At 41.8% G+C, this 24234-nt stretch overlaps 1 protein-coding gene across 4 annotated transcripts in view; it reads left to right on the top strand.

Moving 5' to 3' along the window:
• Positions 1 to 24234, top strand: part of LOC149465934 (ATP-binding cassette sub-family B member 5-like) — a 78722-nt gene that overhangs the window by 35275 nt on the left and 19213 nt on the right. For 3 of the 4 annotated variants that reach the window (XM_089673158.1, XM_089673160.1, XM_089673161.1), the window contains 12 exons: positions 5433 to 5543; positions 7904 to 8029; positions 11699 to 11902; positions 14990 to 15160; positions 15249 to 15410; positions 15523 to 15672; positions 16559 to 16702; positions 19572 to 19676; positions 21037 to 21114; positions 21201 to 21284; positions 21709 to 21912; positions 24124 to 24224. In XM_089673158.1, coding sequence (XP_089529284.1) covers positions 5433 to 5543; positions 7904 to 8029; positions 11699 to 11902; positions 14990 to 15160; positions 15249 to 15410; positions 15523 to 15672; positions 16559 to 16702; positions 19572 to 19676; positions 21037 to 21114; positions 21201 to 21284; positions 21709 to 21912; positions 24124 to 24224 — 1640 coding nt within the window. The remainder of the gene's footprint in view (positions 1 to 5432; positions 5544 to 7903; positions 8030 to 11698; positions 11903 to 14989; positions 15161 to 15248; positions 15411 to 15522; positions 15673 to 16558; positions 16703 to 19571; positions 19677 to 21036; positions 21115 to 21200; positions 21285 to 21708; positions 21913 to 24123; positions 24225 to 24234) is intronic. The other variant, XM_089673159.1, reaches the window with a different exon arrangement.

Raw genomic sequence — 24234 nt, 5'->3', positions numbered from 1 at the left:
AACGATCCTGTGGTGACAGGATCACTTTAAACATTACAGACCCTTCATTTGTATACACAGGAATACTAAATACCTATCCTTCTGCTGTGACAATGAACTCTTTGCCATGCACTAACAGATGTGTTATTTGTTGTCACAGGCATACTGGTGATGTCAAATATCACAAAATCCAGGCATTGCTGCTCTATTCTGCTTCATTGAGCAGCTGTCGGTCAACACATGAACAGGAGACAGCGGAACAGTCTTTTTCTGATACAAATTCTTATTCTTAAGTGCAGAAACCAAACAGAATTCACTCTTTGTAGTTAGTTGTTATAAGTAGCTACACTTTAGAATTTAAAAAGAAGAACTTTTTATTATCTAAGGCTGAACCTTTTCACATGGACTTCAGCTTGTAAAATCTAGATTGAGGTGTGTACAACGTAATACACAGTATTAACAGAGCATTAAACAACTTTGGAGCAGCTTTCTTAAAGCCCCCACCAGCCCTGTATGGAAGTGCTGAATAAGGATAAGGTGTTGGCTGTGGTTTTAACCACTTCCTGTCCGGACACTTTTACCCCCTTCCTGTCCAGGCCAATTTTCAGCTTTCGGCGCTCTCACATTGTGAATGACAATTACTCAGGCATACAACACTGTATCTAAATGAAATTATTATCATTTTTTTCAAACAAATAGAGCTTTAATTTGGTGGTATTTAATCATCACTAGGGTTTTTATTTTTTGCTAGAAAAATGAAAAAAGACTGAAAATTTTGAAAAAAAACATGTTTTTCTTAGTATTTGATACTAAATTTTGCAAATAAATATACTTTCTTCATAAATTTAGGCCAAAATCCATTGTGCTACATTTTGTTGGTAGACATAACCCAAATCAGTGTGTATTATTTAGTCTTTGTGAAAGTTATAGAGTCCACAGACCACGGTATATATATTTGATATATTTGAAAATGTATCAATCCTGATGCACGGACTACCTATATAATTTCTTGGGGCCCTAAAATGCCAGGACAGTAGAAATACCCCCCAAACGACCCCTTTTTGGAAAGTAGACAGTCTGAGGTATTTAATGAGGGGCATGGGAAGTTTTTTGAAGTTGTTATTTTTTGCCAATTTTTTAAGGAAATGATGAAAGTAAAAAAAATTCTTTTTTTTTTTCCCACAAAGTTGTCATTTAACAAGTTCTTTCTCTCACACAGCATAGGCATACTTGCAATTACACCCCAAAACACATTCTGCTACTCATCCTGAGTATGGCGATACCACATGTGTAAAACATTTTCACAGCCTAACCACATAGAAGGGCCCCACATCCAATAAGCACCCTTAGGCGTTCTAGGGGCAAAAATTACACATCTAATTTCTTGACTACCTATTGCCGTTTTGGAGGTCCTGGAGCATCAGGGCAATGGAATTATCCACAAAATGACCCCATTTTGGAAAGCAAACACCCCAAGGTATGTTTTAAGAGGCATGCAGAGTCTTCTGAAGACTTCATTTTTTGCCACAAGTTTTTGGAAAATGCGAAAAGAAAATGAAAATGTATTTTTTTCTACACAAAGTTGTCAATCTATGAGATATTTCTAATACACTGCATAGGCATACTTAAAATTACACCCCAAAACGCATTCTCTAACTCTTCCTGAATATGGTGATACCAAATGTGTGAGACTTTTTCACAGTCTGGCCACATAGAGGGGTTCCACATCCAATAAGCACCTGTTAGCGTTCTAAGGGCAAAGATCGCACATCTAATTTCTTAACTACCTATTGCTGTTTTGGAGGTCCTGGAGCATCAGGACAATGGAATTATCCATAAAAAGACCCCAATTTGGAAAGCAAACACCCCAAGGTATGTTTTAAGTTCTCCGTCACTCTCATCTGTCATACTCAGAATTTGAAATGCCTCCTCGCTTGTATATGATCTTTTGGCCATATTTTTGACACTGATCAGGACCCACTGGTATGGCAGTGATCAGGCTGGTGTTGCAGTGAGGGACAGATATCTGGCTGCAGTTGGTTCACACTAGTCACTGTTGGGCAAAAATCAGAGATACAGTGAGGTGGCTGGCAATGTTTTGTGAGTGTGTGTAAACTCTGTGCAAAGGCTGAAAATTACTCACAGTTAGCTGTACTGGATCTCTCTCCTCACAGACGATGGCAGTGAACAGGATCCACTGGTGTGGCAGAGATCAGGGACACTTTATGAACAGGCACACTGTAAGGTGATCAGGGACACTGATTGGGCCACTGTATGGTGATCAGGGACACTGCTGGGCCACTGCGGTGATCAGGGACACTGCTGGGCCACTTGTGTGGCGATCAGGGACACTGTGGCAATCAGGGACACTGTGGCGATCAGGGACACTGCTGGACCACTTGTGCGGCGACCATGGACACTGCTGGGCCACTGCGATGATCAGGACACTGCTGGGCCACTTGTGTGGCGATCAGAAACACTGCTGGGCAACTGCGGTGATCAGGGACACTGCGGTGATCAGGGGCACTGCTGGACCACTTGTCCGGCGATCAGGGACACTGCTGGCCACTTGTGTGGTGATCAGGGACACTGCTGGGCCACTTGTGTGGTGATCTGGGCCACTGCAGCAATCAGGGACACTGCGGTGATCAGGGACACTGCTGGACCACTTGTGCAGCAATCGGGGACACTGCGGTGATCAGGGACACTGCTGGGACACTGCGGCAATCAGGGACACTGCTGGACCACTTCTGCGGCGATCAGGGACACTGCTGGGCCACTGCGATGATCAGGACACTGCTGGGCCACTTGTGTGGCAATCAGAAACACTGCTGGACTACTGCGGTGATCAGGGACACTTCGGTGATCAGGGGCACTGCTGGACCACTTGTCCAGCGATCAGGGACACTGCTGGGCCACTTGTGTGGTGATCAGGAACACTGCTGGGCCAATGTGGGGATCAGGGACACTGCTGCGCCAATTGTGTGGTGATCAGGAACACTGCTGGGCCAATGCGGTGATCAGGGACACTGCTGGGCCACTTGTGTGGTGATCAGGAACACTGCTGGGCCAATGCGGTGATCAGGGACACTGCTGGGCCACTTGTGTGGTGGTCAGGGACACTGCTGGGCCACTGTGGCAATCAGGGCCACTGCGGCGATCAGGGACACTGCTGGACCACTTGTGCGGCAATCAGGGACACTGCGGTGATCAGGGACACTGCTGGGCCACTGTGGTGATCAGGGACACTGCTGGACCACTTGTGTGGCAATCGGGGACAATGCTGGGTTACTTGTGCGGCGATCAGGGACACTGCTGGGCCACTTGTGTGGCGATCAGGGACACTGCTGGGCCATTGCGGCAATCAGGGACACTGCTGGACCACTTTTGCGGCAATCAGGGACACTGTGGCGATCAGGAACACTGCTGGACCACTTGTGCGGCAATCAGGGACACTGCGGTGATCAGGGACACTGCTGGGCCACTGCGGCGATCAGGGACACTGCTGGACCACTTGTGCGGCAATCAGGGACACTGCGGTGATCAGGGACACTGCTGGGCCACTGTGGTGATCAGGGACACTGCTGGACCACTTGTGCGGCAATCGGGGACAATGCTGGGTTACTTGTGCGGCGATCAGGGACACTGCTGGGCCACTTGTGTGGTGATCAGGGACACTGCTGGGCCACTGCGGCAATCAGGGACACTGCGGCAATCAGGGACACTGCTGGACCACTTGTGCGGCAATCAGGGACACTGTGGCGATCAGGAACACTGCTGGACCACTTGTGCGGCAATCAGGGACACTGCGGTGATCAGGGACACTGCTGGGCCACTGCGGCGATCAGGGACACTGCTGGACCACTTGTGCAGCAATCGGGGAAACTGCGGTGATCAGGGACACTGCTGGGTCACTGCGGCAATCAGGGACACTTCTGGGCCACTTGTGTGGCAATCAGGGACACTGCTTGGCCACTGTGGTGATACTGCTGGGCCACTTGTGTGACGATCAGGGACACTGCTTGGCCACTGCGGCGATCAGGGATACTGTGACGATCAGGGACACTGTGGCGATCAGGAACACTGCTGGGCCACTATGTGGTGATCAGGGACACTGACAATCAGGGACACTGCTGGGCCACTTGTTGGGTGATCAGGGCCACTTGTGGGCAATCAGGGCCACTTGTGGGCGATCAGGGCCACTTGTGGGTGATCAGGGCCACTTGGGGCAATCAGGCCCACTTGGGGCAATCAGGGCCACTTGTGGGGGCAATCAGGGCCACTTGTGGGGGCAATCAGGGACACTATGTGGGGGCGATCAGGGCCACTTGTTGGCGATCAGGACCACTTGTGGGCGATCAGGGCCACTTGGGGCAATCAGGGCCACTTGGGGCAATCAGGGCCACTTGTGGGGGCAATCAGGGACACTTGTGGGGGCAATCAGGGCCACTTATTGGGGTGATCAGGGACACGTGGGGCAATCAGGGCCACTTTAGGGGCGATCAGGGCCACTTTAGGGGCGATCAGGTGTCACTGAGGTGGAGGGCAGTTAGCTACAACCCTCTTCTTCGCTGTTTCTCCTCTCACAGACAACTCCGTGAGAGGAGAAGGAGGCGGAAGCCGCACCATGCGGCTTTTGTTTACACTTAAGCTGTGTCCTTATTGGACACAGCTGATCACATGGTATGGGACCGATTTCATTGGTCCCATACCATGTCACGTAATCCATCGTGTCCGTCGGACTCGGCGATCATCGGGCTCGCGGGTGCGCGCTCTAGGAGCCTTGCACGAGCCTCACATACAAGGTGCCGTTTAGAGACGGCAACCCGCTCCTGTAGGTGTCCCGTCCTGCCGTTTATAAACAGCGGCCGGACGGGAAGTGGTTAAACAAGCATTATTGGGCTTTTAGCAAGCTTTAGAATAGCGTTCGCATTGTTGAAAGCTCCCTAAAAGCTTGTTTAAAACTGCAGGCAGGACTCCCTTTAAGGTTTGAATGGAACACTTCTAAACCAGAGGTAAAGGTGGCTTTAGAGCTTTATGGGCATTTCCCGCACCACATTGCAATCGCATTGCGTCCGTGCGATCTGGTACGGGTGTCAATGTTAAATTAACAATACCTGAAACAGATTTCAAAACACAGTACGATTACCAGAATTCGCATTGCAAGGGTGTGAACACCCATGCAATGCAAATCAGGTGTGGGGGAAAAAAATGGTCCTGCACCTTTCTGGTGCAGAAGAGATGCGATCTGAGACATACAAAATGTGCGGCTAAAATAGCACCACACAGACATCGCATGTGATTTGCGCAGGTTCCAGTGCGAATCACATGCAATGTGCCCAAACACAATAGTGTGAACCAGGGCTTAGTGAATCTTTAAATAAATTATCATTGCAGACCAGAATTGACCCTTAGACGGACCTTTGAGCTATAAAGTATATTTTCCTTTCCAGCAATCCAAAATCAACAGCTTTTCAAGAGAAGGATATAAACCAGATAATATAAAGGGAGACGTAGAATTCAGAAATGTGCATTTCTCCTATCCATCAAGAATGACTGTTCAGGTAAGGGATATTTAAATCAAAGTGCTCCTTGGTCATGTTTCATCATATTAGTACTTCATCTGGGAGTTGATGGCTACTTTTATTTATTTTGTAATTTTATAATTAAACATAGATTGAGGAAATTTCATCTATCCTATCCTTATGATAGAGGCAGATAGTAAATGCATTGTGGAAAATGGTAGATGTAAAAATGTATTTGGGAAATAGGTAAAACTGTGGGCCCCTATAGCACACTGCTGCTGATAACTCTGTACCAAGGCTCCTTGGGTAGGCAAAGGAAGGGTCTTTCAGCAGCCTAATACAAAGCTACTTCAAATTTACAACCTCTCTACACATACATGCAAAGGAATGAACAAAATTCTAGATATCATTAGAGACAAGTTATAACTACAAACTGGGTGAATAGATGGTGATCCTATCTGTTGGTGATGGTGATCTGATAATCAAAATTTATAAGGCTTATAGATGCTTTAGTTATGACAGATTGATGGCGGCCAGCATCATCAGTATATCTTGTATACACTACCTACACTACCTATCCAGAACATAATGAAACGTCTGATAATAGAGCCAGAAAGGAGCTCTATCCCATGGGCCTTAGGGTAATACAGAGATAGTTCTAACATTCAATCCCCACTGCATATCACAGTCCCCTCCTCATTCACAGCAATATCCCTCTTGATGGATGTCCTCAGCTCCCCCTTTTCATCACCCCCCTCCACCCCTTTCACAGTAGTGTTCTCTCACTTCCTTGACATCAACTCCCCCCCCCCCCCCCCAATAGTACTGTCCTCTGCCCTCTTCACTGAAGAGTACTCTGCCCCTTTTTACATCACCCCCCCACATTGTCCTGAGCCCCCCCCATGTTGCTGTCCTCAGCCCCCCATGTTACTGTCCCCAGACCCCTCCCATGTTACTGTCCTCAGCCCCCACATTACTGTCCATGGCACCCCCCCCCATGTTATTGCCCTCAGCCCCCCACATTACTGTTCTCAGCCCCCCACGTTACTATCCTCAGCCCCTCCCACTTTAATCTCCTCAGCCCCCACACACCACAGTCCTTAGCTCCCACATTACTGTCCTCAATCCTCCTTCACACTAATGTCCTTAGCCTCTTTAACTTTGCCCCCCCCCCCCCCCCACTGTCCTACCTTACACAGACAGTGATTGACAGACAGTGATTGATTGCTAGGATTGCCCTTCATCCAAGCAACCAATCACCTGCTTGTTAACCTCAGGCAACTCCCACCCTCCATCCAGAACTGTCCTGCCTCCCACTGTCAGCTCCGTGAGGATGAATGTGAGACAGCTGGGGGAAGAAAAGGCTCTTAAATGGCAGGACTGCATGGGTCTGGATGGGACGGTGACTCGGTCCGCATCCAGCCCTTAGTCTGCCGTTCAGTGATGCCTGCTTTACTGTATATACAGACTGATTTTACTGTTGTGGGTTTAGTAATAAAGTTTGCATAAAATGTCTCTGGTGCTTACCCTCAATTGCTCTCCCTGAACTGTTTGGTACATATCTGCTTTTGAAAAAATTCCTAGTGATCAGATGCTGCTTTCTTTTCATATGAAAGATAAATATGTCCACCACCAGCACCAGATGCATGTAGATAAGATTTCTACATCAGCTCTCTGGGACTTCAGACTCCTTCTACAATTTGGTTCTTCACTCTACAGTTCTGAGCAGGGGCGGACTGACCATTTGGAAACTCGGGCACTGCTCGAGGGCCCAGGGTCAGTAGGGGGGCCCATGAGATGCCCCTGGTACCTTTTTCATAGGCTTTTTTGAGTTTGCGCAAGGACAAAGGGGCCCCAGGATCCCCTATTGCCTGGGGGCCCAATGCGTTGTCAGTCCGCCCCTGGTTCTGAGCCTTTTATGATCCCTCTACATTGCTCTCCTGCAACCAACCTTTCATTGACTTGTTCCAAGGGAATAGGAGAGACCATGAAAATGACAATAGGATACAAACTCAATCTGATATGTACATAGAGCACAAATTATAAACCTTTTTTTAAAAAATGTTAAAAAATAAATTTTTAATATTTTGAGATGCCCATGAGATAGTAGCATACTGCCCTTTGAGTCACATCCCTGAGGACATTTATCTGAGAACCCCAGAACTACATGTGCTTTGCTGCAGAAAACCAAGTACCATCTCTTCAAAACTTTGTATGTACCGTTAATATAAATTTTTACATAGCAAGCCACATGTGGGATCTGTCATCTAAACTTTTATGAAATAATGAATCATACTCTTATATTTATACAATAGGATGCAGAATACAAGAAATGTATGAGTCTTGTGTGTTCATAAAGTAAGGGGAAAACATATCATTTTCACTTCTATTCTTTGAAGGTACTGAATGGACTTAACCTGACAGTGAAATCTGGTCAGACAGTTGCACTGGTAGGACAAAGTGGGTGTGGTAAAAGTACAATGGTGCAGCTGCTGCAGAGACTGTATGATCCACAAGATGGAGAGGTAATTATATTTTCTGGTTCTTTTTTTTGTTTTTTTTTTAATAGGGCTAATTTAGACAGGAGCCAATTAACTTACTAGCATGTCTTTAGCGTATGGGAAGAAGCCCATGCAGGAACAAGGAGGACATACAAATTCCAGGCAGGTGATGCCATAGGTGGGATTCAAACCAACAACCCTAGTGCTGCCAGTGCCAGGCAGAGGTGCTAACCACTTAGCCACTGTGCTACCCCAGTAATTATGTTTTATACATTCAAAAAGGAACCTTATTTGTACACAACATTAATTTAACGTGTGTAAAGCTGAAAAGCTCAGGGCAACCTCTTTCTAAACTTACTCCCATTTAGCATTTATTCACCTTCACTGTGTTCCCACACCAGTAATTGCTAAGCCAGAACAATGTGATGTGAGGGAGGGTGATGATGTAATTATTCCTGTGTTAGAACCTCCTGATATGGACCTTACACAGGAGTTGTCTCCTAGTGGAACAGAGGTAAGTAGCAGCGGAGGACTGACCATTCGAGCACTCGGGCACTGCCCGAGGGCCTGGGGTCAGTAGGGGGCCCCATGAAATGCCCCTGGTACCTTTTTTATAGGCTTTTTTGAGTGTGGACAAGGAAACAGGGGCCCCATGATCCCCTATTGCCCGGGGCCCCATGAGTTGTCAGTCCGCCCCTGAGTAGTAGATATACAGCTGATTTACACATGTGTGGTGTGGATTGAAGCTCAGATTTCACAGCAAATTGATTCAGATGTTGTTCACCACTTCATGTCAAGTTCAGGACAGGATAAGGTCAGGATCTTATCCTGTTCACACATATGCAGTTTAGAAACAATTTTCATAGAAGTCAATAGCCTGTAATCCACACCTGAACCGGACTGCACTGCTCAGAAATCTTACATGACTCTTTTTAAACCCGCACTCAATCCGCACCACCAGTGCACTGGACATACAGTATGTGAACAGGCATAGTAAGCAATGTTTATTCACATGTTATGCGTATTGGATACGGTTCAAAACGCATCCAATTCGCATATATGTGAACCAGCACTTAGAGATGGGGTAGCAAGAGATCCTCTTATACATTGAAACCGGCTACTTGGAGTCATCCATTGGAACAATTCTTTATTGGCTTCATAGCAGGGTACAGTAATAACATACTAACGTGTTTCAGCTGAAGCCTTACTTATAGCATGGCTCCAATGGATGTTATAGAGTATCCAGCTTCATTGTATTAGAGGATTATTGCTACATTTCAAGGCCAGAGCTCCGGTTTGCAGTCTCCCAGATAATCCACAGTACAGCATGTTTTCTTTGTGGGGTTGCAACCATAGACAAAGTGACAGGGTCTCTTTGAAGCCCAATAAAAATAGTTTAATAATAATAATTTTAGGGCAAGGTTAAAATCTCTGTTAAGTTTTCATTGCTGTATGTTAAAACTGAAGTTTAGGTATGAATATTTATCTAGTCATCTTGGACTAATGTATAGTAAGTATTCATGTGTCATACTTGGAAGATCCCCATGCAAGCTAGAATACACTGTAGTAGATACACATACTAAAGTGATTGCTGCTATCTTCCGGGTCTCATTCTAAGTGGTTGTCACTAGGGTTGGTGTCACCTGGTGCGATAAAATATGGTGTCACCCCCCCCAATAATATTTTGGGCCGGCAGTGCATGGTCACAGTGTGCACCCCAATCTGGTCCCTGTAAATGATGCGGTTGGTGCCGGCCACTGGGCAGTATAAGATCATGGGGCCCCCTGTGGCCCTGCCATATGACCCTGCCCATGTCTCCCTGCCTACACACAAGCCACACCCACTGAGTGGCAGTGTACAGATGTCAGTGTTATGTATAGCATTAGGTTTACAGCTAACACTGATATCTGTACACTGAGTGCTATTCCCTATATATAACACTGATATCTCTACACTGAGTTCTATTCCCTACATATAAGCACTCAGTGTACAGATATCAGTGTTATTTACAGGTAATGGCACTTAGGATAGATATCAGTGTCATATATAACACTAATATCTGTAAACTGAGTGCTATTTCCTTTATATAGCACTGATATCTGTACACTGAGTGCTATTCCCTATATATAACACTGATATCTCTACACTGAGTTCTATTCCCTACATATAAGCACTCAGTGTACAGATATCAGTGTTATTTACAGGTAATGGCACTTAGTGTAGATATCAGTGTCATATATAACACTAATATCTGTAAACTGAGTGCTATTTCCTATATATAACACTGGTATCTGTACACTGAGTTGCACTACTGACAGTGTATAGAGATCAGGAGATTATTAGAAATAGGGAATAGCACCTGGTGTGTGGACACTGGGCAGAAAAACTCGGAATGACTGTCAGAGATTACAGCAGAGTGACACTACTAGCTGCTGGGCTGGCTATCATCACTGTCAATGTTACTGACCTGCTGCACACAATGTAGGTTGCTCCGCACAATGAGTCCCCTGTGCAGTGTACTCTGTGCCACCTTCAGCTAAGTTCAGCACTCACTGACATGATGTTCCCTGCAGCGGGGATATGGTCTGTGGCCCCGCCCCTCCATTGAAATCCCCAGGAGGTGAAGTGGCCAGAGCAGCTGTTGGTGCCTTCGTCTCCATGGCTCCACCATCCCTCTATCATCCCAGCCAGAACCTGATAATCTGCTGGCACCTCCAGGGGCAGACTGAGTCTCTCGTGGGACCCCCTACTGACTCCAAGCCCTGGTGTCACCCCTCTGAGGAGTGTCAACCAGAGGAGCAGTCTGCACCCCCTGCATCCCCATAGCGACTCCACTGAGTGGTTGCTCTACTGCTTAGTGAACACAGAAGGTTGCTAGCTAGGCACAAGTACCATTCCAAGAACACTTTGCATTTCTCAATAAATACAAAGCATTTTCTGATTGGACGAAGTGAAGAGATGGGACGTCAGTGTTATGATTTCCATCTCATCCAATCAGAGATTGTTTTTGAATTAACTTAGAAAATGCAAAGTGTTCTTAGAATGGTGCCCGTACCGAGCGAGTGACCTTCTATGTTCAATAATTAGCAGAGCAGCCACTCGGAACATGACCTGGCAATCAAAAAGGTAGCAGTGATTTCAAGCTTCCACAGGGATCTTCCAGGTATGACACGTGCATAGTTACATTGATCTCAGCTGAACTATGCAAAAATATGCATACCTAAATTTCAGCTTTAAAGTTTAAGTTCACCTTTACAGAAAAAAGGGAAACATTAACTAACACCCTCCCCACCCCCTGGTCACTGCTGCAGATGACAGCTCTGATCAGCCAAAACTGTCTTGGTGTCCCTAGGGAAAGAAAAGGAAAAACAGTTCATTTTTCAAACCCTGCAAGGGGGGGGGGGTATTGGCTCACCTTTTCATTTTTTCTGTACAGGTGAACTTACACTTTAGGCTTCTTTTGATTTTTTCCCTCACCTATTTTTCTATGTGACATTTCTTACCTGGAATAGGAAGTGAAGCCGATAGAGGTTCTTTCCCTTTCCCATCATATAAATACTAGTAATATTGTATGTCATATTTAGTGAATAATAGATGATAATATTTAAATGATACCCATTATGCACTACATGTGCAGGTATGTTTTTTTTAACCTGTATTACTTATGTATTTTATCTTGTCTGTTTTTTTCAGATTTTGGTTGATGGCCATGATATACGGTCTCTGAATATTAAACGGTACAGAGAATTAATCGGTGTGGTCAGCCAAGAGCCTGTACTTTTTGGAACCACAATTAAAAACAACATTAAGTATGGAAGGTTAGATGTGACCGATGAAGAAATTGAGAGGGCAGCTAAAGAAGCCAATGCCTATGACTTCATTATGGAGCTTCCTGATGTACGTATCTGCAGACTAAAACAATTGCTGGTCATAAATATATCCATTGTAGCAAGTCATTCTATTAAATACAAATGTTGCTTGTCATTATGAGTATATTGCTAATATCATAAAAGGTAATGGTCATAAAATCTGTGTATGGCACCAGCACCATCAGTAAGGATTTTGTTAGGTGTTGCTCTTAGAAGCCTTTTTTTTTTGGAGTAGATGTCTCTCTAATCCTTATATGTGCACCTGGGCTGGGAAATAATTTCAAGCCATATTACTAATTTATAAACAAAATGAGAATCTAAATTTCATTGCCTCCTTTCACTATAAGATAATTAAAGGAAAATGCCTATAGGGCAGTATGGTCAACAGAAATAATTCTTCACTCAGACTCTGGGGTTGATTTTCTTAAAACGGTATGAAACCCAAAATAAATAATGTAATATATTGCCACTTAACAATCCTTGTATAGCGGCTGTATAGGTTTTCTTTTTTAGACCTTTTTCCTCTGTTTTTACCTGGTGATTCAGACAGTAACTTACCTGCTGTATTACAGTGCCTACACTCTGGATGAAGAAGCACAGAGACAACTTTGGACAACAAAATTTTTAATCTGGGAGAGGGAAGTTTTAGATGGATTATCATATTTTAATACACTAACAAATTGAAGCCAAATCCCAGCTCACACTTTTTAAGGAGTTACAGCAACAGTGTTTTTTTTCTTGTGGGATAAAGGTTTTACATAAATGAATAAAAGCTGATGATTGTAAGCACCCCTGTCAGTGGTAAATTGTTTGTCTCAACCCTCTAACTGCTACATTGCCGATCAGCTTGGCCTGTTGAAAAAAGACTTACCAGTGAAATCACCAGGTGAAAATAATGGAAAGGAAGCCTAAAAAAACTAATGCAGCCACCAAATACAGTTGCAAGAAAAAGTATGTGAACCCCTTGGGATTACGTGGAGTTTTGCATGAATTGGGCATAAAATGTGCTCTGAACGTCATCTAAGTCACAACAATAGAAGAACACAGTCTGGTGAACATAATACTACACAAACATTAGATGTTGCCATGGTTTAATTGCACATAACATGTAAACATTCACAGTGCAGGGAGGAAAAAGTATGTGAACCTTTGGACTTAATAACTGGTTGACCCTCCTTTGGCAGCAATAACCTCAACCAAACGTTTCCTGTAGTTGCAGATCAGACCTGCACAACGATCTGGAGTCATTTTGGACCACTCCTCTTCACAAAACTGTTTCAGTGTAGCAATATTCTTGGGATGTCTGGTGTGAATCGCTCTCTTAAGGTCATGCCACAGCATTTCAATGGGGTTGAGGTCAGGACTCTGACTGGGCCACTCCAGAAGGCGTATTTTGTGCTGTTGCAGCCATTGTTTTGTTGAATTACTTGTATGCTTTGGGTCATTGTCCTGTTGCATCACCCATCCTCTGCGGAGCTTCAGTTGGCGGACAGACGGTCGTACGTTTTCCTGCAAAATGTCTTGATAAACTCTGGAATTCATTTTCCCATCAATGACAACAATCCGTCCAGGCCCTGAGGCAGCAAAGCAGCCCCAAACCATGATGCTCCCTCCGCCATGTTTCACAGTGGGGATGAGGTTTTGATGTTGGTGTGCTGTGCCTTTTTTTCTCCACACATAGTGTTGTGTGTTCTTCCCAAACAACTCAATCTTGGTTTCATCTGTCCACAGTATATTTAGCCAGTAGTGCTGTGGAACATCCAGGTGCTCTTTTGCAAACTTCAAACGTGCTGCAATATTCTTTTTGGCCAGCAATGCCTTCCTCCGTGGTGTCCTCCCATGTACTCCATTCTTGTTTAATGTTTACCTTATTGTAGATGTGTCAACAAAAATGTTAGCATGTGCCAGAGATTTCTGTAGGTATTTAGATGACACTCTGGGATTCTTCTTTACCTCATGCAGCATTCTGCGCTGTGCTCTTGCAGTCATTTTTACAGGACGACCACGTCTAGGGAGAGTAGCAACAGTGCTAAACTTTCTCCATTTGTAGACAGTCTGTCTTACCGTGGACACATGAACATCAAGGCTTTTGGAGATACTTTTGTAACCCGTTCCAGCTTCATGCAAGTCAACAATTCTTGATCGTAGGTCTTCTGAGAGCTCTTTTCTGCGAGGCATGGTTCACATCAGACAGTGCTTCTTGAAACCAGTAAACCCAAAACAGGTGTGTGTTTTTTAAGGGCAGGACAGCTGTCAGCAACACATCCAATATCATCACACTGATTGGAGTCAAGGTTGGCTCACTCCTGGCTCCAATTAGCTCTGGGAGAAGTCATTAAGCTAGGGCCTCACATACTTTTTCCTCCCTGCGCTGTGAATGTTTACATGTTATGTGCAATTAAAGCATGGCAACATCTAATGTTTGTGTAGTATTATGTTCAGCAGACTGTGTTCTTCTATTGTTGTGACTTAGATGACGTTCAGAGCACATTTTATGCCCAATTCATGCAAAACTCCACGTAATCCCAAGGGGTTCACATACTTTTTCTTGCAACTGTATAAGAATTAGTAAATTGTAATCTAATAAAAGTTTGCTTTTTGGTAAAATACCATTTTAAGGAGTAGAGTATTCACTTAGTTTAGTAAATAATTAAAGCTGTGTTCTATTTGACCACCCAAATATGTGCAAAATAAATGATGAAAAGGGCTTTTGCTTGCACAAAATTGGATGGTTGACGTGAACCTAGCTTCAGCTTATTTTATAAGCAAAATTAAAATTCACTTTTCTATGCATACATTCTCTACGCCTTTAGGAATCCCTATCATGATAAATGAGGTCCATTGCTGTTGATTTATAAAAAAAAAACTGAAGCAAACAACAAATAGGGGTGTTGCCGATATTTTTGTAACTTTGCATGTACTTTAGTGTAGCTGAAAGGTCCTTCTCCCTGAAGTCTCCTTTTTGTAGTTTATTGTTTTGTTCTCATTCTCTTTTCTTCAGGGAAATTAAGCATATATGTCGCTACAGTCAACATTTTTTTGTTACAGTTGCACATCATAATGAAACAACATCATTACAAAACAATTTAATGTTATCTCATTCTTTTTTTTTTAGAAACTTGAAACCTTAGTTGGAGAAAGAGGAGCCCAGCTAAGTGGTGGCCAAAAGCAGAGAATAGCTATAGCTAGAGCCTTGGTCCGAAATCCTAAAATACTCTTACTGGATGAGGCTACTTCAGCTCTGGATACTGAGAGTGAATCAGTTGTACAAGCTGCCCTAGACAAGGTAGAATTTCCTTGTGATTTCACTGTGATGTTCTACAGAGTTACCTCCATCATTCTTTACAGTTTCCAATTGTGACAATCTTTTTCAGGCTAGTGAGGGTCGTACTACAATTGTCATTGCCCATCGTTTGAGCACTGTGTGGGCAGCAGATCTCATTGTTTTGTTGGAGAATGGTGCTTTGGCTGAAAAAGGAACTCATTCTGAATTAATGGAAAATAAAGGAATATATCATTCACTCGCAACAGCTCAGGTACTGTGAATTACTAGCCTAAGATTCTCAAGCCAAATGGCAGAGGAAATGTTGGGCAATGCCTTCTTTCAAATGTAATGACAATCCCTCCACTTCTGTAATTATTTTTCAGTCCATACAGACAACAGAAGAAAGTGAAATGGGACAAGAGACTCCGGAGAAGCCATCTTTAGTACAGAGGATACATTCCAATATGTCAACTGGAAAATTTTCCATGTCTGAAAATGAGGAGGAAGTTGTTTTTTCAGAGGATGAAGAGGAGGTAATACAAGCTTTTTATATAGAAATTTAAAGTAGTCAAACCGATAGCTTTGCCAGAAATGGTATAACGAATACTTTCCATGCCGAAAAGTGATTTCCAAACGTATTTTTAGCTCTAGAGAATTAGGTATCCTTCAACCAAAATACCACTAGCAGGAGTTCCAACTCTTCTCCAATCAGCTAAAAAAGTTGTTTTACTGCTGTTTGTGCTCTCATTCAAGAGATTTTCCGTTAATACCAAGACTGATAATTTGGAAAAATTTTCACAGTGGGGATACAAGCAGCACAAAAAAAAAAAGTTTATGCCCTGATCTATTCCAAAGTAAACTAAAAAAACCTAGTTCAAGCCTGGCTCAACTACTGTTCGAGATGAGCTCAAGGTTCGGTCCAAACTTCTTTATGAACTCCTGAATATATATCCCTTCGGTGGGAGCTGAACATCATGTATAATAGAGGCAGTTGCTTCAGGGGGGAACATATCTACATGGGAGACACATCTTGCCGCTACACCACTGTCACCCCAAATAGGTTGCATTCCGACGATCCCCGCAGGATCGTCGGCATGCAACCTATACAGGGTGACATCGGACCTGCTCCAAGAAAAGGTAAGTTGTAAAGAAAGCCGATGATCCCCGCAGTTGCTTTACAACTTACCTTTTTGATGAGCGGGTTCGGTGTCACCCGGTGCGGACCGCACCCCCCCGCACCTGCCTCGGGACGCCACTGATTACCACGGCTATTATACATGATGACTTCCTATTGGTAAAGATGCTGGTGGGTGCAGTCACAGCCAACCCCCAACCAGGACCTCAACAATGCCAGATTATAGTTCTAACCATAAATACTATTCTTATGGCTTGCTTTTGCTGTTTTCCTTTTTCTTCCAGAAAAAGCTTCCAAAAATTTCGTTTTTCAGACTACTTAAACTGAATAAATCAGAGTGGCCTTACATCTTGTTTGGAACCCTTGCAGCGGCCATAAATGGAGGGGGCCATCCAGCATTCTGCATTTTATTTGCCAAAGTCATAACCGTAAGTATGTTTACATCAAAGTATATTAAAGCTAGCATTACCATAGATAATTACGGATGGTAATATAATATATCCCTTTCCTTGCATTTCTTTTTTTTTTAAACAGCAAGTGCTAAAATATTTGTGAATCGTTTCAACTTCCCTCCATCTTTTTTGACTGCTTCCTCTTGCTACAGGCAGCTGCAGAGGCACAAACTGTGCAGAGGAAGCAAATCAGTTCCAATGATTTGAACAGATTCTGTCCCTGAATTAAATTATTTACACTATTTCATGATCAGTTTAAAGCTGACCCTACATTAAAGCAGGATTAAACCCAAACGCAAACATTTACTGTATTGCAGCTTACCAATTCCTAAATGCGGTGGTTACATTCGTTTTCTGTTTTTTAGGCCTTCTTTCCTTTGTCACCTGGTGATCCTGGCAGTATATCTGTTATTTTTTTCAACAGAACAAGCTGCCTGACAAATGGAGCAGTTAGAGGGTTGAAACAAACCATTTCTCACTGGAAGGGATGATAAGCTTTTATTCATTTCTATAAAACCTTTATGCCAAAAGAAAAAAATGTTGCCATAACTGCTTATAAAGTGTTAGCTGGGGTCTGGCTTTGGTTTGTTAGTGCATCTAAATCTGCTAGTACATATATGGTGCTTTGAAAAAGTATTCATACACTTTGAAATTTTCATTTTGACATTTTGTCATGTTACAACCAAAAATGTAAATGTATTTTATTAGGATTTTATGTGATAGACCAACACAAAGTGGCACATAATTTTGAAGTGGAAGGAAAATGATAAATGTTTTTCAAAATTCTTTACAAATAAATATCTGAAAAGTATGGTGTGCATTTGTATTCAGCCCCCTTTACTCTGATACCCTAACTAACTAGAGAAAGAATTCACAGCATTGCACTACAATTAAAATTTAAAAAACAATGTGCAGGGTCCTCCCTCTTATCCATACCAAGCCCTTTGGGTCTGGTATGGATTTTGAGGGGAACCCCCACGCCAAAATTAAAGAAAAAAATGGCTTGGGGGTCCCCCCAAAATCCATACCAGACCCTTATCTGAGCATGCAGCCTGGCAACCATACTAGGCCACATGCCTTCAACATGGGGGGGTGCTTTAAATGTTTGGAGTTGCAAGCATGTTTTGCAGCAAAATGGACGGATACATTATGTTTTTAAAACCTTTTTTGTTCTCCCAACATATTACATAGGGCAACTGCATTCTAACACATACACTACCATTTTGCACAGCATGTGACACTTGTGATCTGGTATTCTTTCCCAGTACTGATAGGTTGGAAACTCATTTTGGACTTTCCTGTTCTATAGCTATTCCACAATAACAAATCCTTTTATATTCGCAAACCAATTTTTTGGAATTTGTTCATCCTTCACATAACTTTTTACAACCTGTTGTCTCATTGATCTTTTTTTCCTTTAGATAAATTTTGGTTTGTTTGTTAACACTTTATTCAAAACCTCGTCTCCTTGTAAAATATGAGTTTTTTTTTTTATTATTTTATTTATATCCTCAATTCCTTTTCCTTAGTCTGTAATAAAGGCTACACTGTTGTCTATGGCTTGTTCCCTTTTCTCCCTTTCTTTCAGTAATTCCTGTCTATCTCTCTCTGTTGCCTCCCTGAAAGCTTTCTTCACTACTTTATCACTGTATACTTTTCTCCAAGAACTTTCTAGGCATCTCTTCCCCTTGTAGCTTGAATGTCTCTAAGTCAATGCAATTCTGTTTTAAACGTACAAATTGCTCTTTTGGGATATTATCAATCCATCTTTCGAAATGACAGCTTTTGGCATTCAACAAACCATTATAATTTGTTGGTTTATGAAAAATTCAGGTTCTGAAACCAAATAAACTTTTTTCATTTTTATGGTTCCATGTTTGAATGGTGACATATTTCTGCGACAGCAACCACTCACATTGAAAAAAAGACTGTATATATAAAGGATAAGAAAAAAGAGGTTGTTTATTTATTTATTTGTGTCCAAGCCTATAGCCAGGGGCTGTTTTTGCATCTCATCATATATGTCAGAGTACACAGTGTTGTATAAAGAGCAGGAAAAATGGTTGTTAAACCTATCTGTTTTTTTTGTGTAGATAAGATCAGGGATCACTTTGAATATCTGAATAATCAGAATACACAGTGATTTGTGCAACATAAGAGAGGTGATTTCTAAAGCTATAGGTGGTATCACTATTACTTGCAAAGATGGTGGTTATTTTGTTAGTATAGGAATCGGACCGGATGCAGGCTGGTGTAAACGGACACTTTATTCCATTTTACATCCACCACTCCATATGGATGGTCTAATCAGGTCTGTCTGAAAAATGGGCAGACAGACCCGATCGGTCAACCCATGTGAAACAGGCCTTATAATGTTATCAAAGGGGAAAATTGTGTATTTGGTAAGTGCTGTGTATTGCCATTTTAGGAAAAGTTTATTGTAAAACTTTGTAAGCAATCTTGTCAGTCTTTTCAACCCATCATCTGTGAAACATGTGGAGGCCAACCCTTTTTGTTTTGTCATGTATGATCTCAATACATTTATATTTTTTATTGGATGCTTTTATCAGTTAATAGAATTGGGCCTTTTAATGTAAGTAAGTAGAAAGTAAAGTATTGAAGCTATAGGCTCAAAAATGGGAACCTTAATAATTTTTTTTAGTACATGTTTTCTTTAAAATGCAATAATTTAGTAAACCTGCCTTAACTGAGTATACATTGCTCTGTAGTCACAAACTGTGTTTGGAAATTATTTTAGAATTATCATATGAGTTGAGTATTATTTCTTTTTTTTAGCAGTTTTTATTGACACGTTCTATATTAACTATTTTTAACTTTCTAACAGATATTTGGAACGAATGATGATGTATGGATCCAGCATCAAATTAACATTTACTGCCTTATACTTACCATGATTGGCGTGGCATCCTTCTTTACATACTTTACACAGGTAAACACATTTATCATCGGAATCAAATGTGGGAAATGTGTGTGAATGTTTAGAATGTATTGTGTACAATCTTAGGGGGAATTGAATTATACAGAATGGATGATTCTCAAAAAAAATAAATCACTTCCTCCATGGTGTGTACCTCTCCAGGATAGGAGGTTGTAACATCACAATGACCTCACTTCCTCTTCCACAAAGTAAGATGGGATTGTTTTATGTAACAGATAAGATTAGCTGGTATATGGTGCATATGGGGGGAATCACCTCCCTTCCTCATTACTGAGGGTGTTGATCCCTCAAAAAGGGAAAGGTTGGCAAATTTCAGAAATGTAAGTAATAAAGATACATACACAGCAGCTAAAATCTCAAGCTGGCCAGATTGTTAGACTTACTACTGATTACCTACACAGGTTTAAAATTATACACTATATAATAGAGCCTGTCCCCAAAAAATTCTAAAACGTTTCTCAGTCCTGTCCTGGAGTAAAGTCAGAGATCCCAAGCTTTCAGACTCTCTATTCTCCTTGGTATCCTCCTCATCTGTTGCTATAACCTGTACCTCCTCCGTCCACTGTTGTAGAGAGCTAGAGGATAGGACTGCTCCCAATTCTGAAGGAATTCTTCTCCTGTCAGGTTGCTATTTCATTGCTTATATTGTATATTATATTGTACATTATCTTATATTGTATAATATCTTATGGATAAGAGTTATTTCTTTGACCAAATTTGACTAGAGAGAACTTTGGTATCTGACTGAGTGTGTGTCACATATGTATGTGTTCTGGTTTATTGCTTGCATTCTTGTAAATTAATTTTAAAAATGCAATAACAAACACCTTTTAGGCCCTGTTCACATGTGTTGTGGTGACCTGCATTTTTCCTGCACTAGGTAAATGCAGGTCACCTATAGGACACATAGAAAACAATTGTTCTCTATGTGTCCTGTTCACACTGGAGTACACCCCAGAAGTGAGGTACAGTGAGCTGCGAAAAAATGCAGACATGTTGAATTTTATCAAAGCATACACAAAGGGATCACATGTCACTGTACAGCAGCACAACTGTGCTGCACTGCTGTACAGTGGCATGAATAAAGTGTCTCACTTTGGGCACCGCTGCGGTTTTGTGTGAGGGACAGTGTGAATAAGCACTAAAAAAAAACATTCTCAAGCTGACAATTTGAGCGACAGGATTGTTTGATGAAAAAGAGATGAGTTGAAAGTTAGGAGTGACTGGAACAAATTGAAATACATTTCTCCTATCAGTAAGTATGATGTGAAAGTGGGTAGAGGAAATATTTGGCAAAATTCAGTTACTCCATCTATCATATCATATTCTCTATTTCCATCTGCATTGCCAGGGATTTATGTTTGGAAGATCAGGGGAAGTCCTCACTATGCGCCTGAGACAGATGGCATTCAAAGTAATGTTGCGCCAGGTTAGTGTGGAACTAATAGATGTTTTATCTGTACATGTAAACTATCTATTTATATAGGTGAAACTATACTTTTTTTCTCTACAAAGGAAATATCCTGGTTTGATAACAAGAAAAACAACACAGGAGCTTTGACAACCCAACTTGCCACTGATGCTGCTCAGATACAAACTGTAAGATTGCTATATCTGCTTTTTAATTAATAATCTATACATGATCTGTGATAAGATGGACATATTGCACTAATGATTATCTTTTTCATTGTTTCAACTTTAGTAGGTATATAATATACTATAATTAGATATAATATAAGTAAGATTACAGGGCACTCACAGGTTTTACAACAAAGACAGCTTATCATAGTGCAATATAATCTTATGGTGTATGGATATAGATTATAAACAAATGGCTTTTCACATATTCAATTGTTTTATTAAACATTATAATGATTGTACAGATTATCGAAGTATGTTATTGCAAATATTTTCTATAACTATTTTATATATAACATGCCAACCATACTCATGAGATTTGATTTAGGATTTTATATTTTGAATATGTATGCTATTGATCATAATTATTATTTTTTTCCCTTAGGCAACTGGCCCCAGACTTGGCTTAATTGCAGAAAACTTTGCTTGCATGGTTCTCTGCATTGTAATTGCTCTAGTTTTTGGCTGGGAGTTGTCCTTGCTGGTTCTAGCACTTACTCCTGTTCTTCTTACTTCTGGATTTCTTGAGTTCAGAGCACTGACTGGCTTTGCTAATCGGAATAAAAAAGAACTGCAGCAAGCTGGAAAGGTAATGGTATACATGTTTTATTGTCATTTATAGGCAGCAAGTCTCAAATTTGATCACACGTATTTTAAATTAGTCAAGGTGCAGTTGCACTGTTTGCTTTTGCAGTTTCTGGTTCCAGTAATCCTGCCATTAAATCTGCAGTCTTACAATTTAGAATAAGCTTTCTATAAAGTGAATTAATTGCTGCTTAATATTAAAATAAAGAGGGTAGCTTTCAACCCAATTAAAATGTGAAATGTGTATTTCAAGTAAGCCTGTGAAAACATGGGCATTTCATACTACATGAATTTATGAATAAAAATGTATTAGGAGAGATTACATAGCTAAATCTATAGATGATTGTTACAGGGGAGTACTGGGAACCTTTGGCCTCGAGACAAACACAACCAAGTGACCCTTTCATGGTAGAGACAGATTTCTGTGGAGTAAAGAAAGTGTATTATTCAAAGTTTGCAATAGTGCTAAATTGAATGGTGGAGCATGCTGAAAGGTAGTTCTAAAATGTCATATTTTATTGTCATACACAATTTCACATCTTCTACCATCAGCTTCTTTTGAGGTTATCAGCACTCAGTTAGATGACCACTACCTGCCTGGAGTTTGTATGTTCTCCCTGTGCATGCGTGGGTTTCCTCCGGGTACTCCGGTTTCCTCTCACTCTCCAAAGACATACTAGTAGGTTAATTGGCTCCTGTCTAAATTGGTCCTAATATGTGTATGCATGGATGTGAGTGAGGGACCTTAGATTGTACGCTCCTTGAGGGTTAGGGACTGATGTGAATGTAGGGTTAGGGACTGATGTGAATGTACAATATATATGTAAAGCTCTGCGTAAATTGACGGCGCTATATAAGTACCTGAAATAAATAATAAATAAATAAATCTCAGAGCCACAAAGATAGTCGTTACTGGAAGACCTGTTTTGCCAGATGCTGTGATAATCAGAATGGGAGGAGGGTTGCTTTATATTGGCTAGCATGCAGGGTTACCATTAGTAATCATGGGGCCCCATACAGCTTACCTGACAAAGCCTTCCTTCCCACAGGGAGGTCAAAATTAGGAGACACCCTTGGGAAGAGAAAAACAGAGTGTCACACTTAGCATGCCTCAGCAAAATATAGGTTTGGCATTTTATTGGGTATAACTAAAGGCTCCAGCTTGAAGTTTATTCTATAGGGTTGGCAAAGATTCAATCAGTGCAGGGTGGTGTATATTATTAAACACGGTAGCCTTTAGTTGATGAGTATGTGCACTGTATAATATAAACAGAGCTCACAGCTGAGCTGACTGGCCATATCAGGATTGCTTTACTTCATCCATCAATTCCCCCTCTGGTTCTGTCATCCTTAATCTTTTTTTACTACTGAATGACTGAACTAGAACATGAAAATGTAGATCAGGTGTCCAAACCCCTAACATGCACATACTTGTTGTGGGTCAATGACTCACCAAGAGATGAAAGAAGAATTGGTAGAAGAGCCCAGGAACTTTCAAAAACAAGTTAACAATGACTGCTGAGATTTCTCTCCTGTGACCAGGGCATACTTCTTGAAACCCTAACTTCCTGCAGAGGTTGTTTAGGGTTTTCTTAAATGGTGGCCGATTGACCTCCCATTTGATGGTACCTGCAGAGTTCCAAGTTCAATGACACTTGAAAAGTCAGCAGCGTGACACCAGTGGTCCTTTTAGCTGTCTGACCCACACTGTAAGAAAGGGTAGGCATTCTTTCCATTGACCGCCAAGGTTCCTCAAGGGTAAAAATGTTGAGAAAGGATATCCTAATGACTTTTTGATTACCTTGAAGTGGAGAAAAGACTTTAGATATACTTGGCCTTTTACCATACACACGAAGATTTAACTGACAGTACAATATGTCTTTTGATGTGTGCTGACCTAGGTCGTGGTTTATGTTGGCTGGAAATCCAGCCCTACTTATAGGCAGATATAAGGCTTATTTTTGTCATTCCTGCTAACAGTTTGGTATTTTTAAAGTAAAGAAAGGTTTCCTTGATCACCACTGTCCTATTGTGTCATTTGTAAGTACAAATGTGCCAAAAACAAGGATTTTTCTAACTATATAACACATCTGTTAAAATAAACAGGCCCAGTCACTAGGAAACATTTATGAGCAGTGGGTTTGTGTTTTCTAGTGCAACAATGAAATCTAATTAACTAATAGCTTCAACAATTTATTTTTGATTGAATGATCAGATTGCAACGGAAGCAGTGGATAACATCCGGACTGTTGTGTCGCTGACTAGAGAAGGAACCTTTGAAGAGATGTACTCCGAAAGCCTACAAAAGCCCTACAGGTCAAATTAT

This window comes from Staurois parvus, unplaced genomic scaffold (assembly GCF_062004578.1).
Source record: "Staurois parvus isolate SC_StPar_1 unplaced genomic scaffold, SC_StPar_1.0 ptg000136l, whole genome shotgun sequence".
In the NCBI taxonomy this organism is placed as follows: domain Eukaryota; kingdom Metazoa; phylum Chordata; class Amphibia; order Anura; family Ranidae; genus Staurois; species Staurois parvus.
The sequence above is the reverse complement of the archived record's forward strand: the minus strand, read 5'-3'. Positions and strand labels throughout refer to the sequence as shown.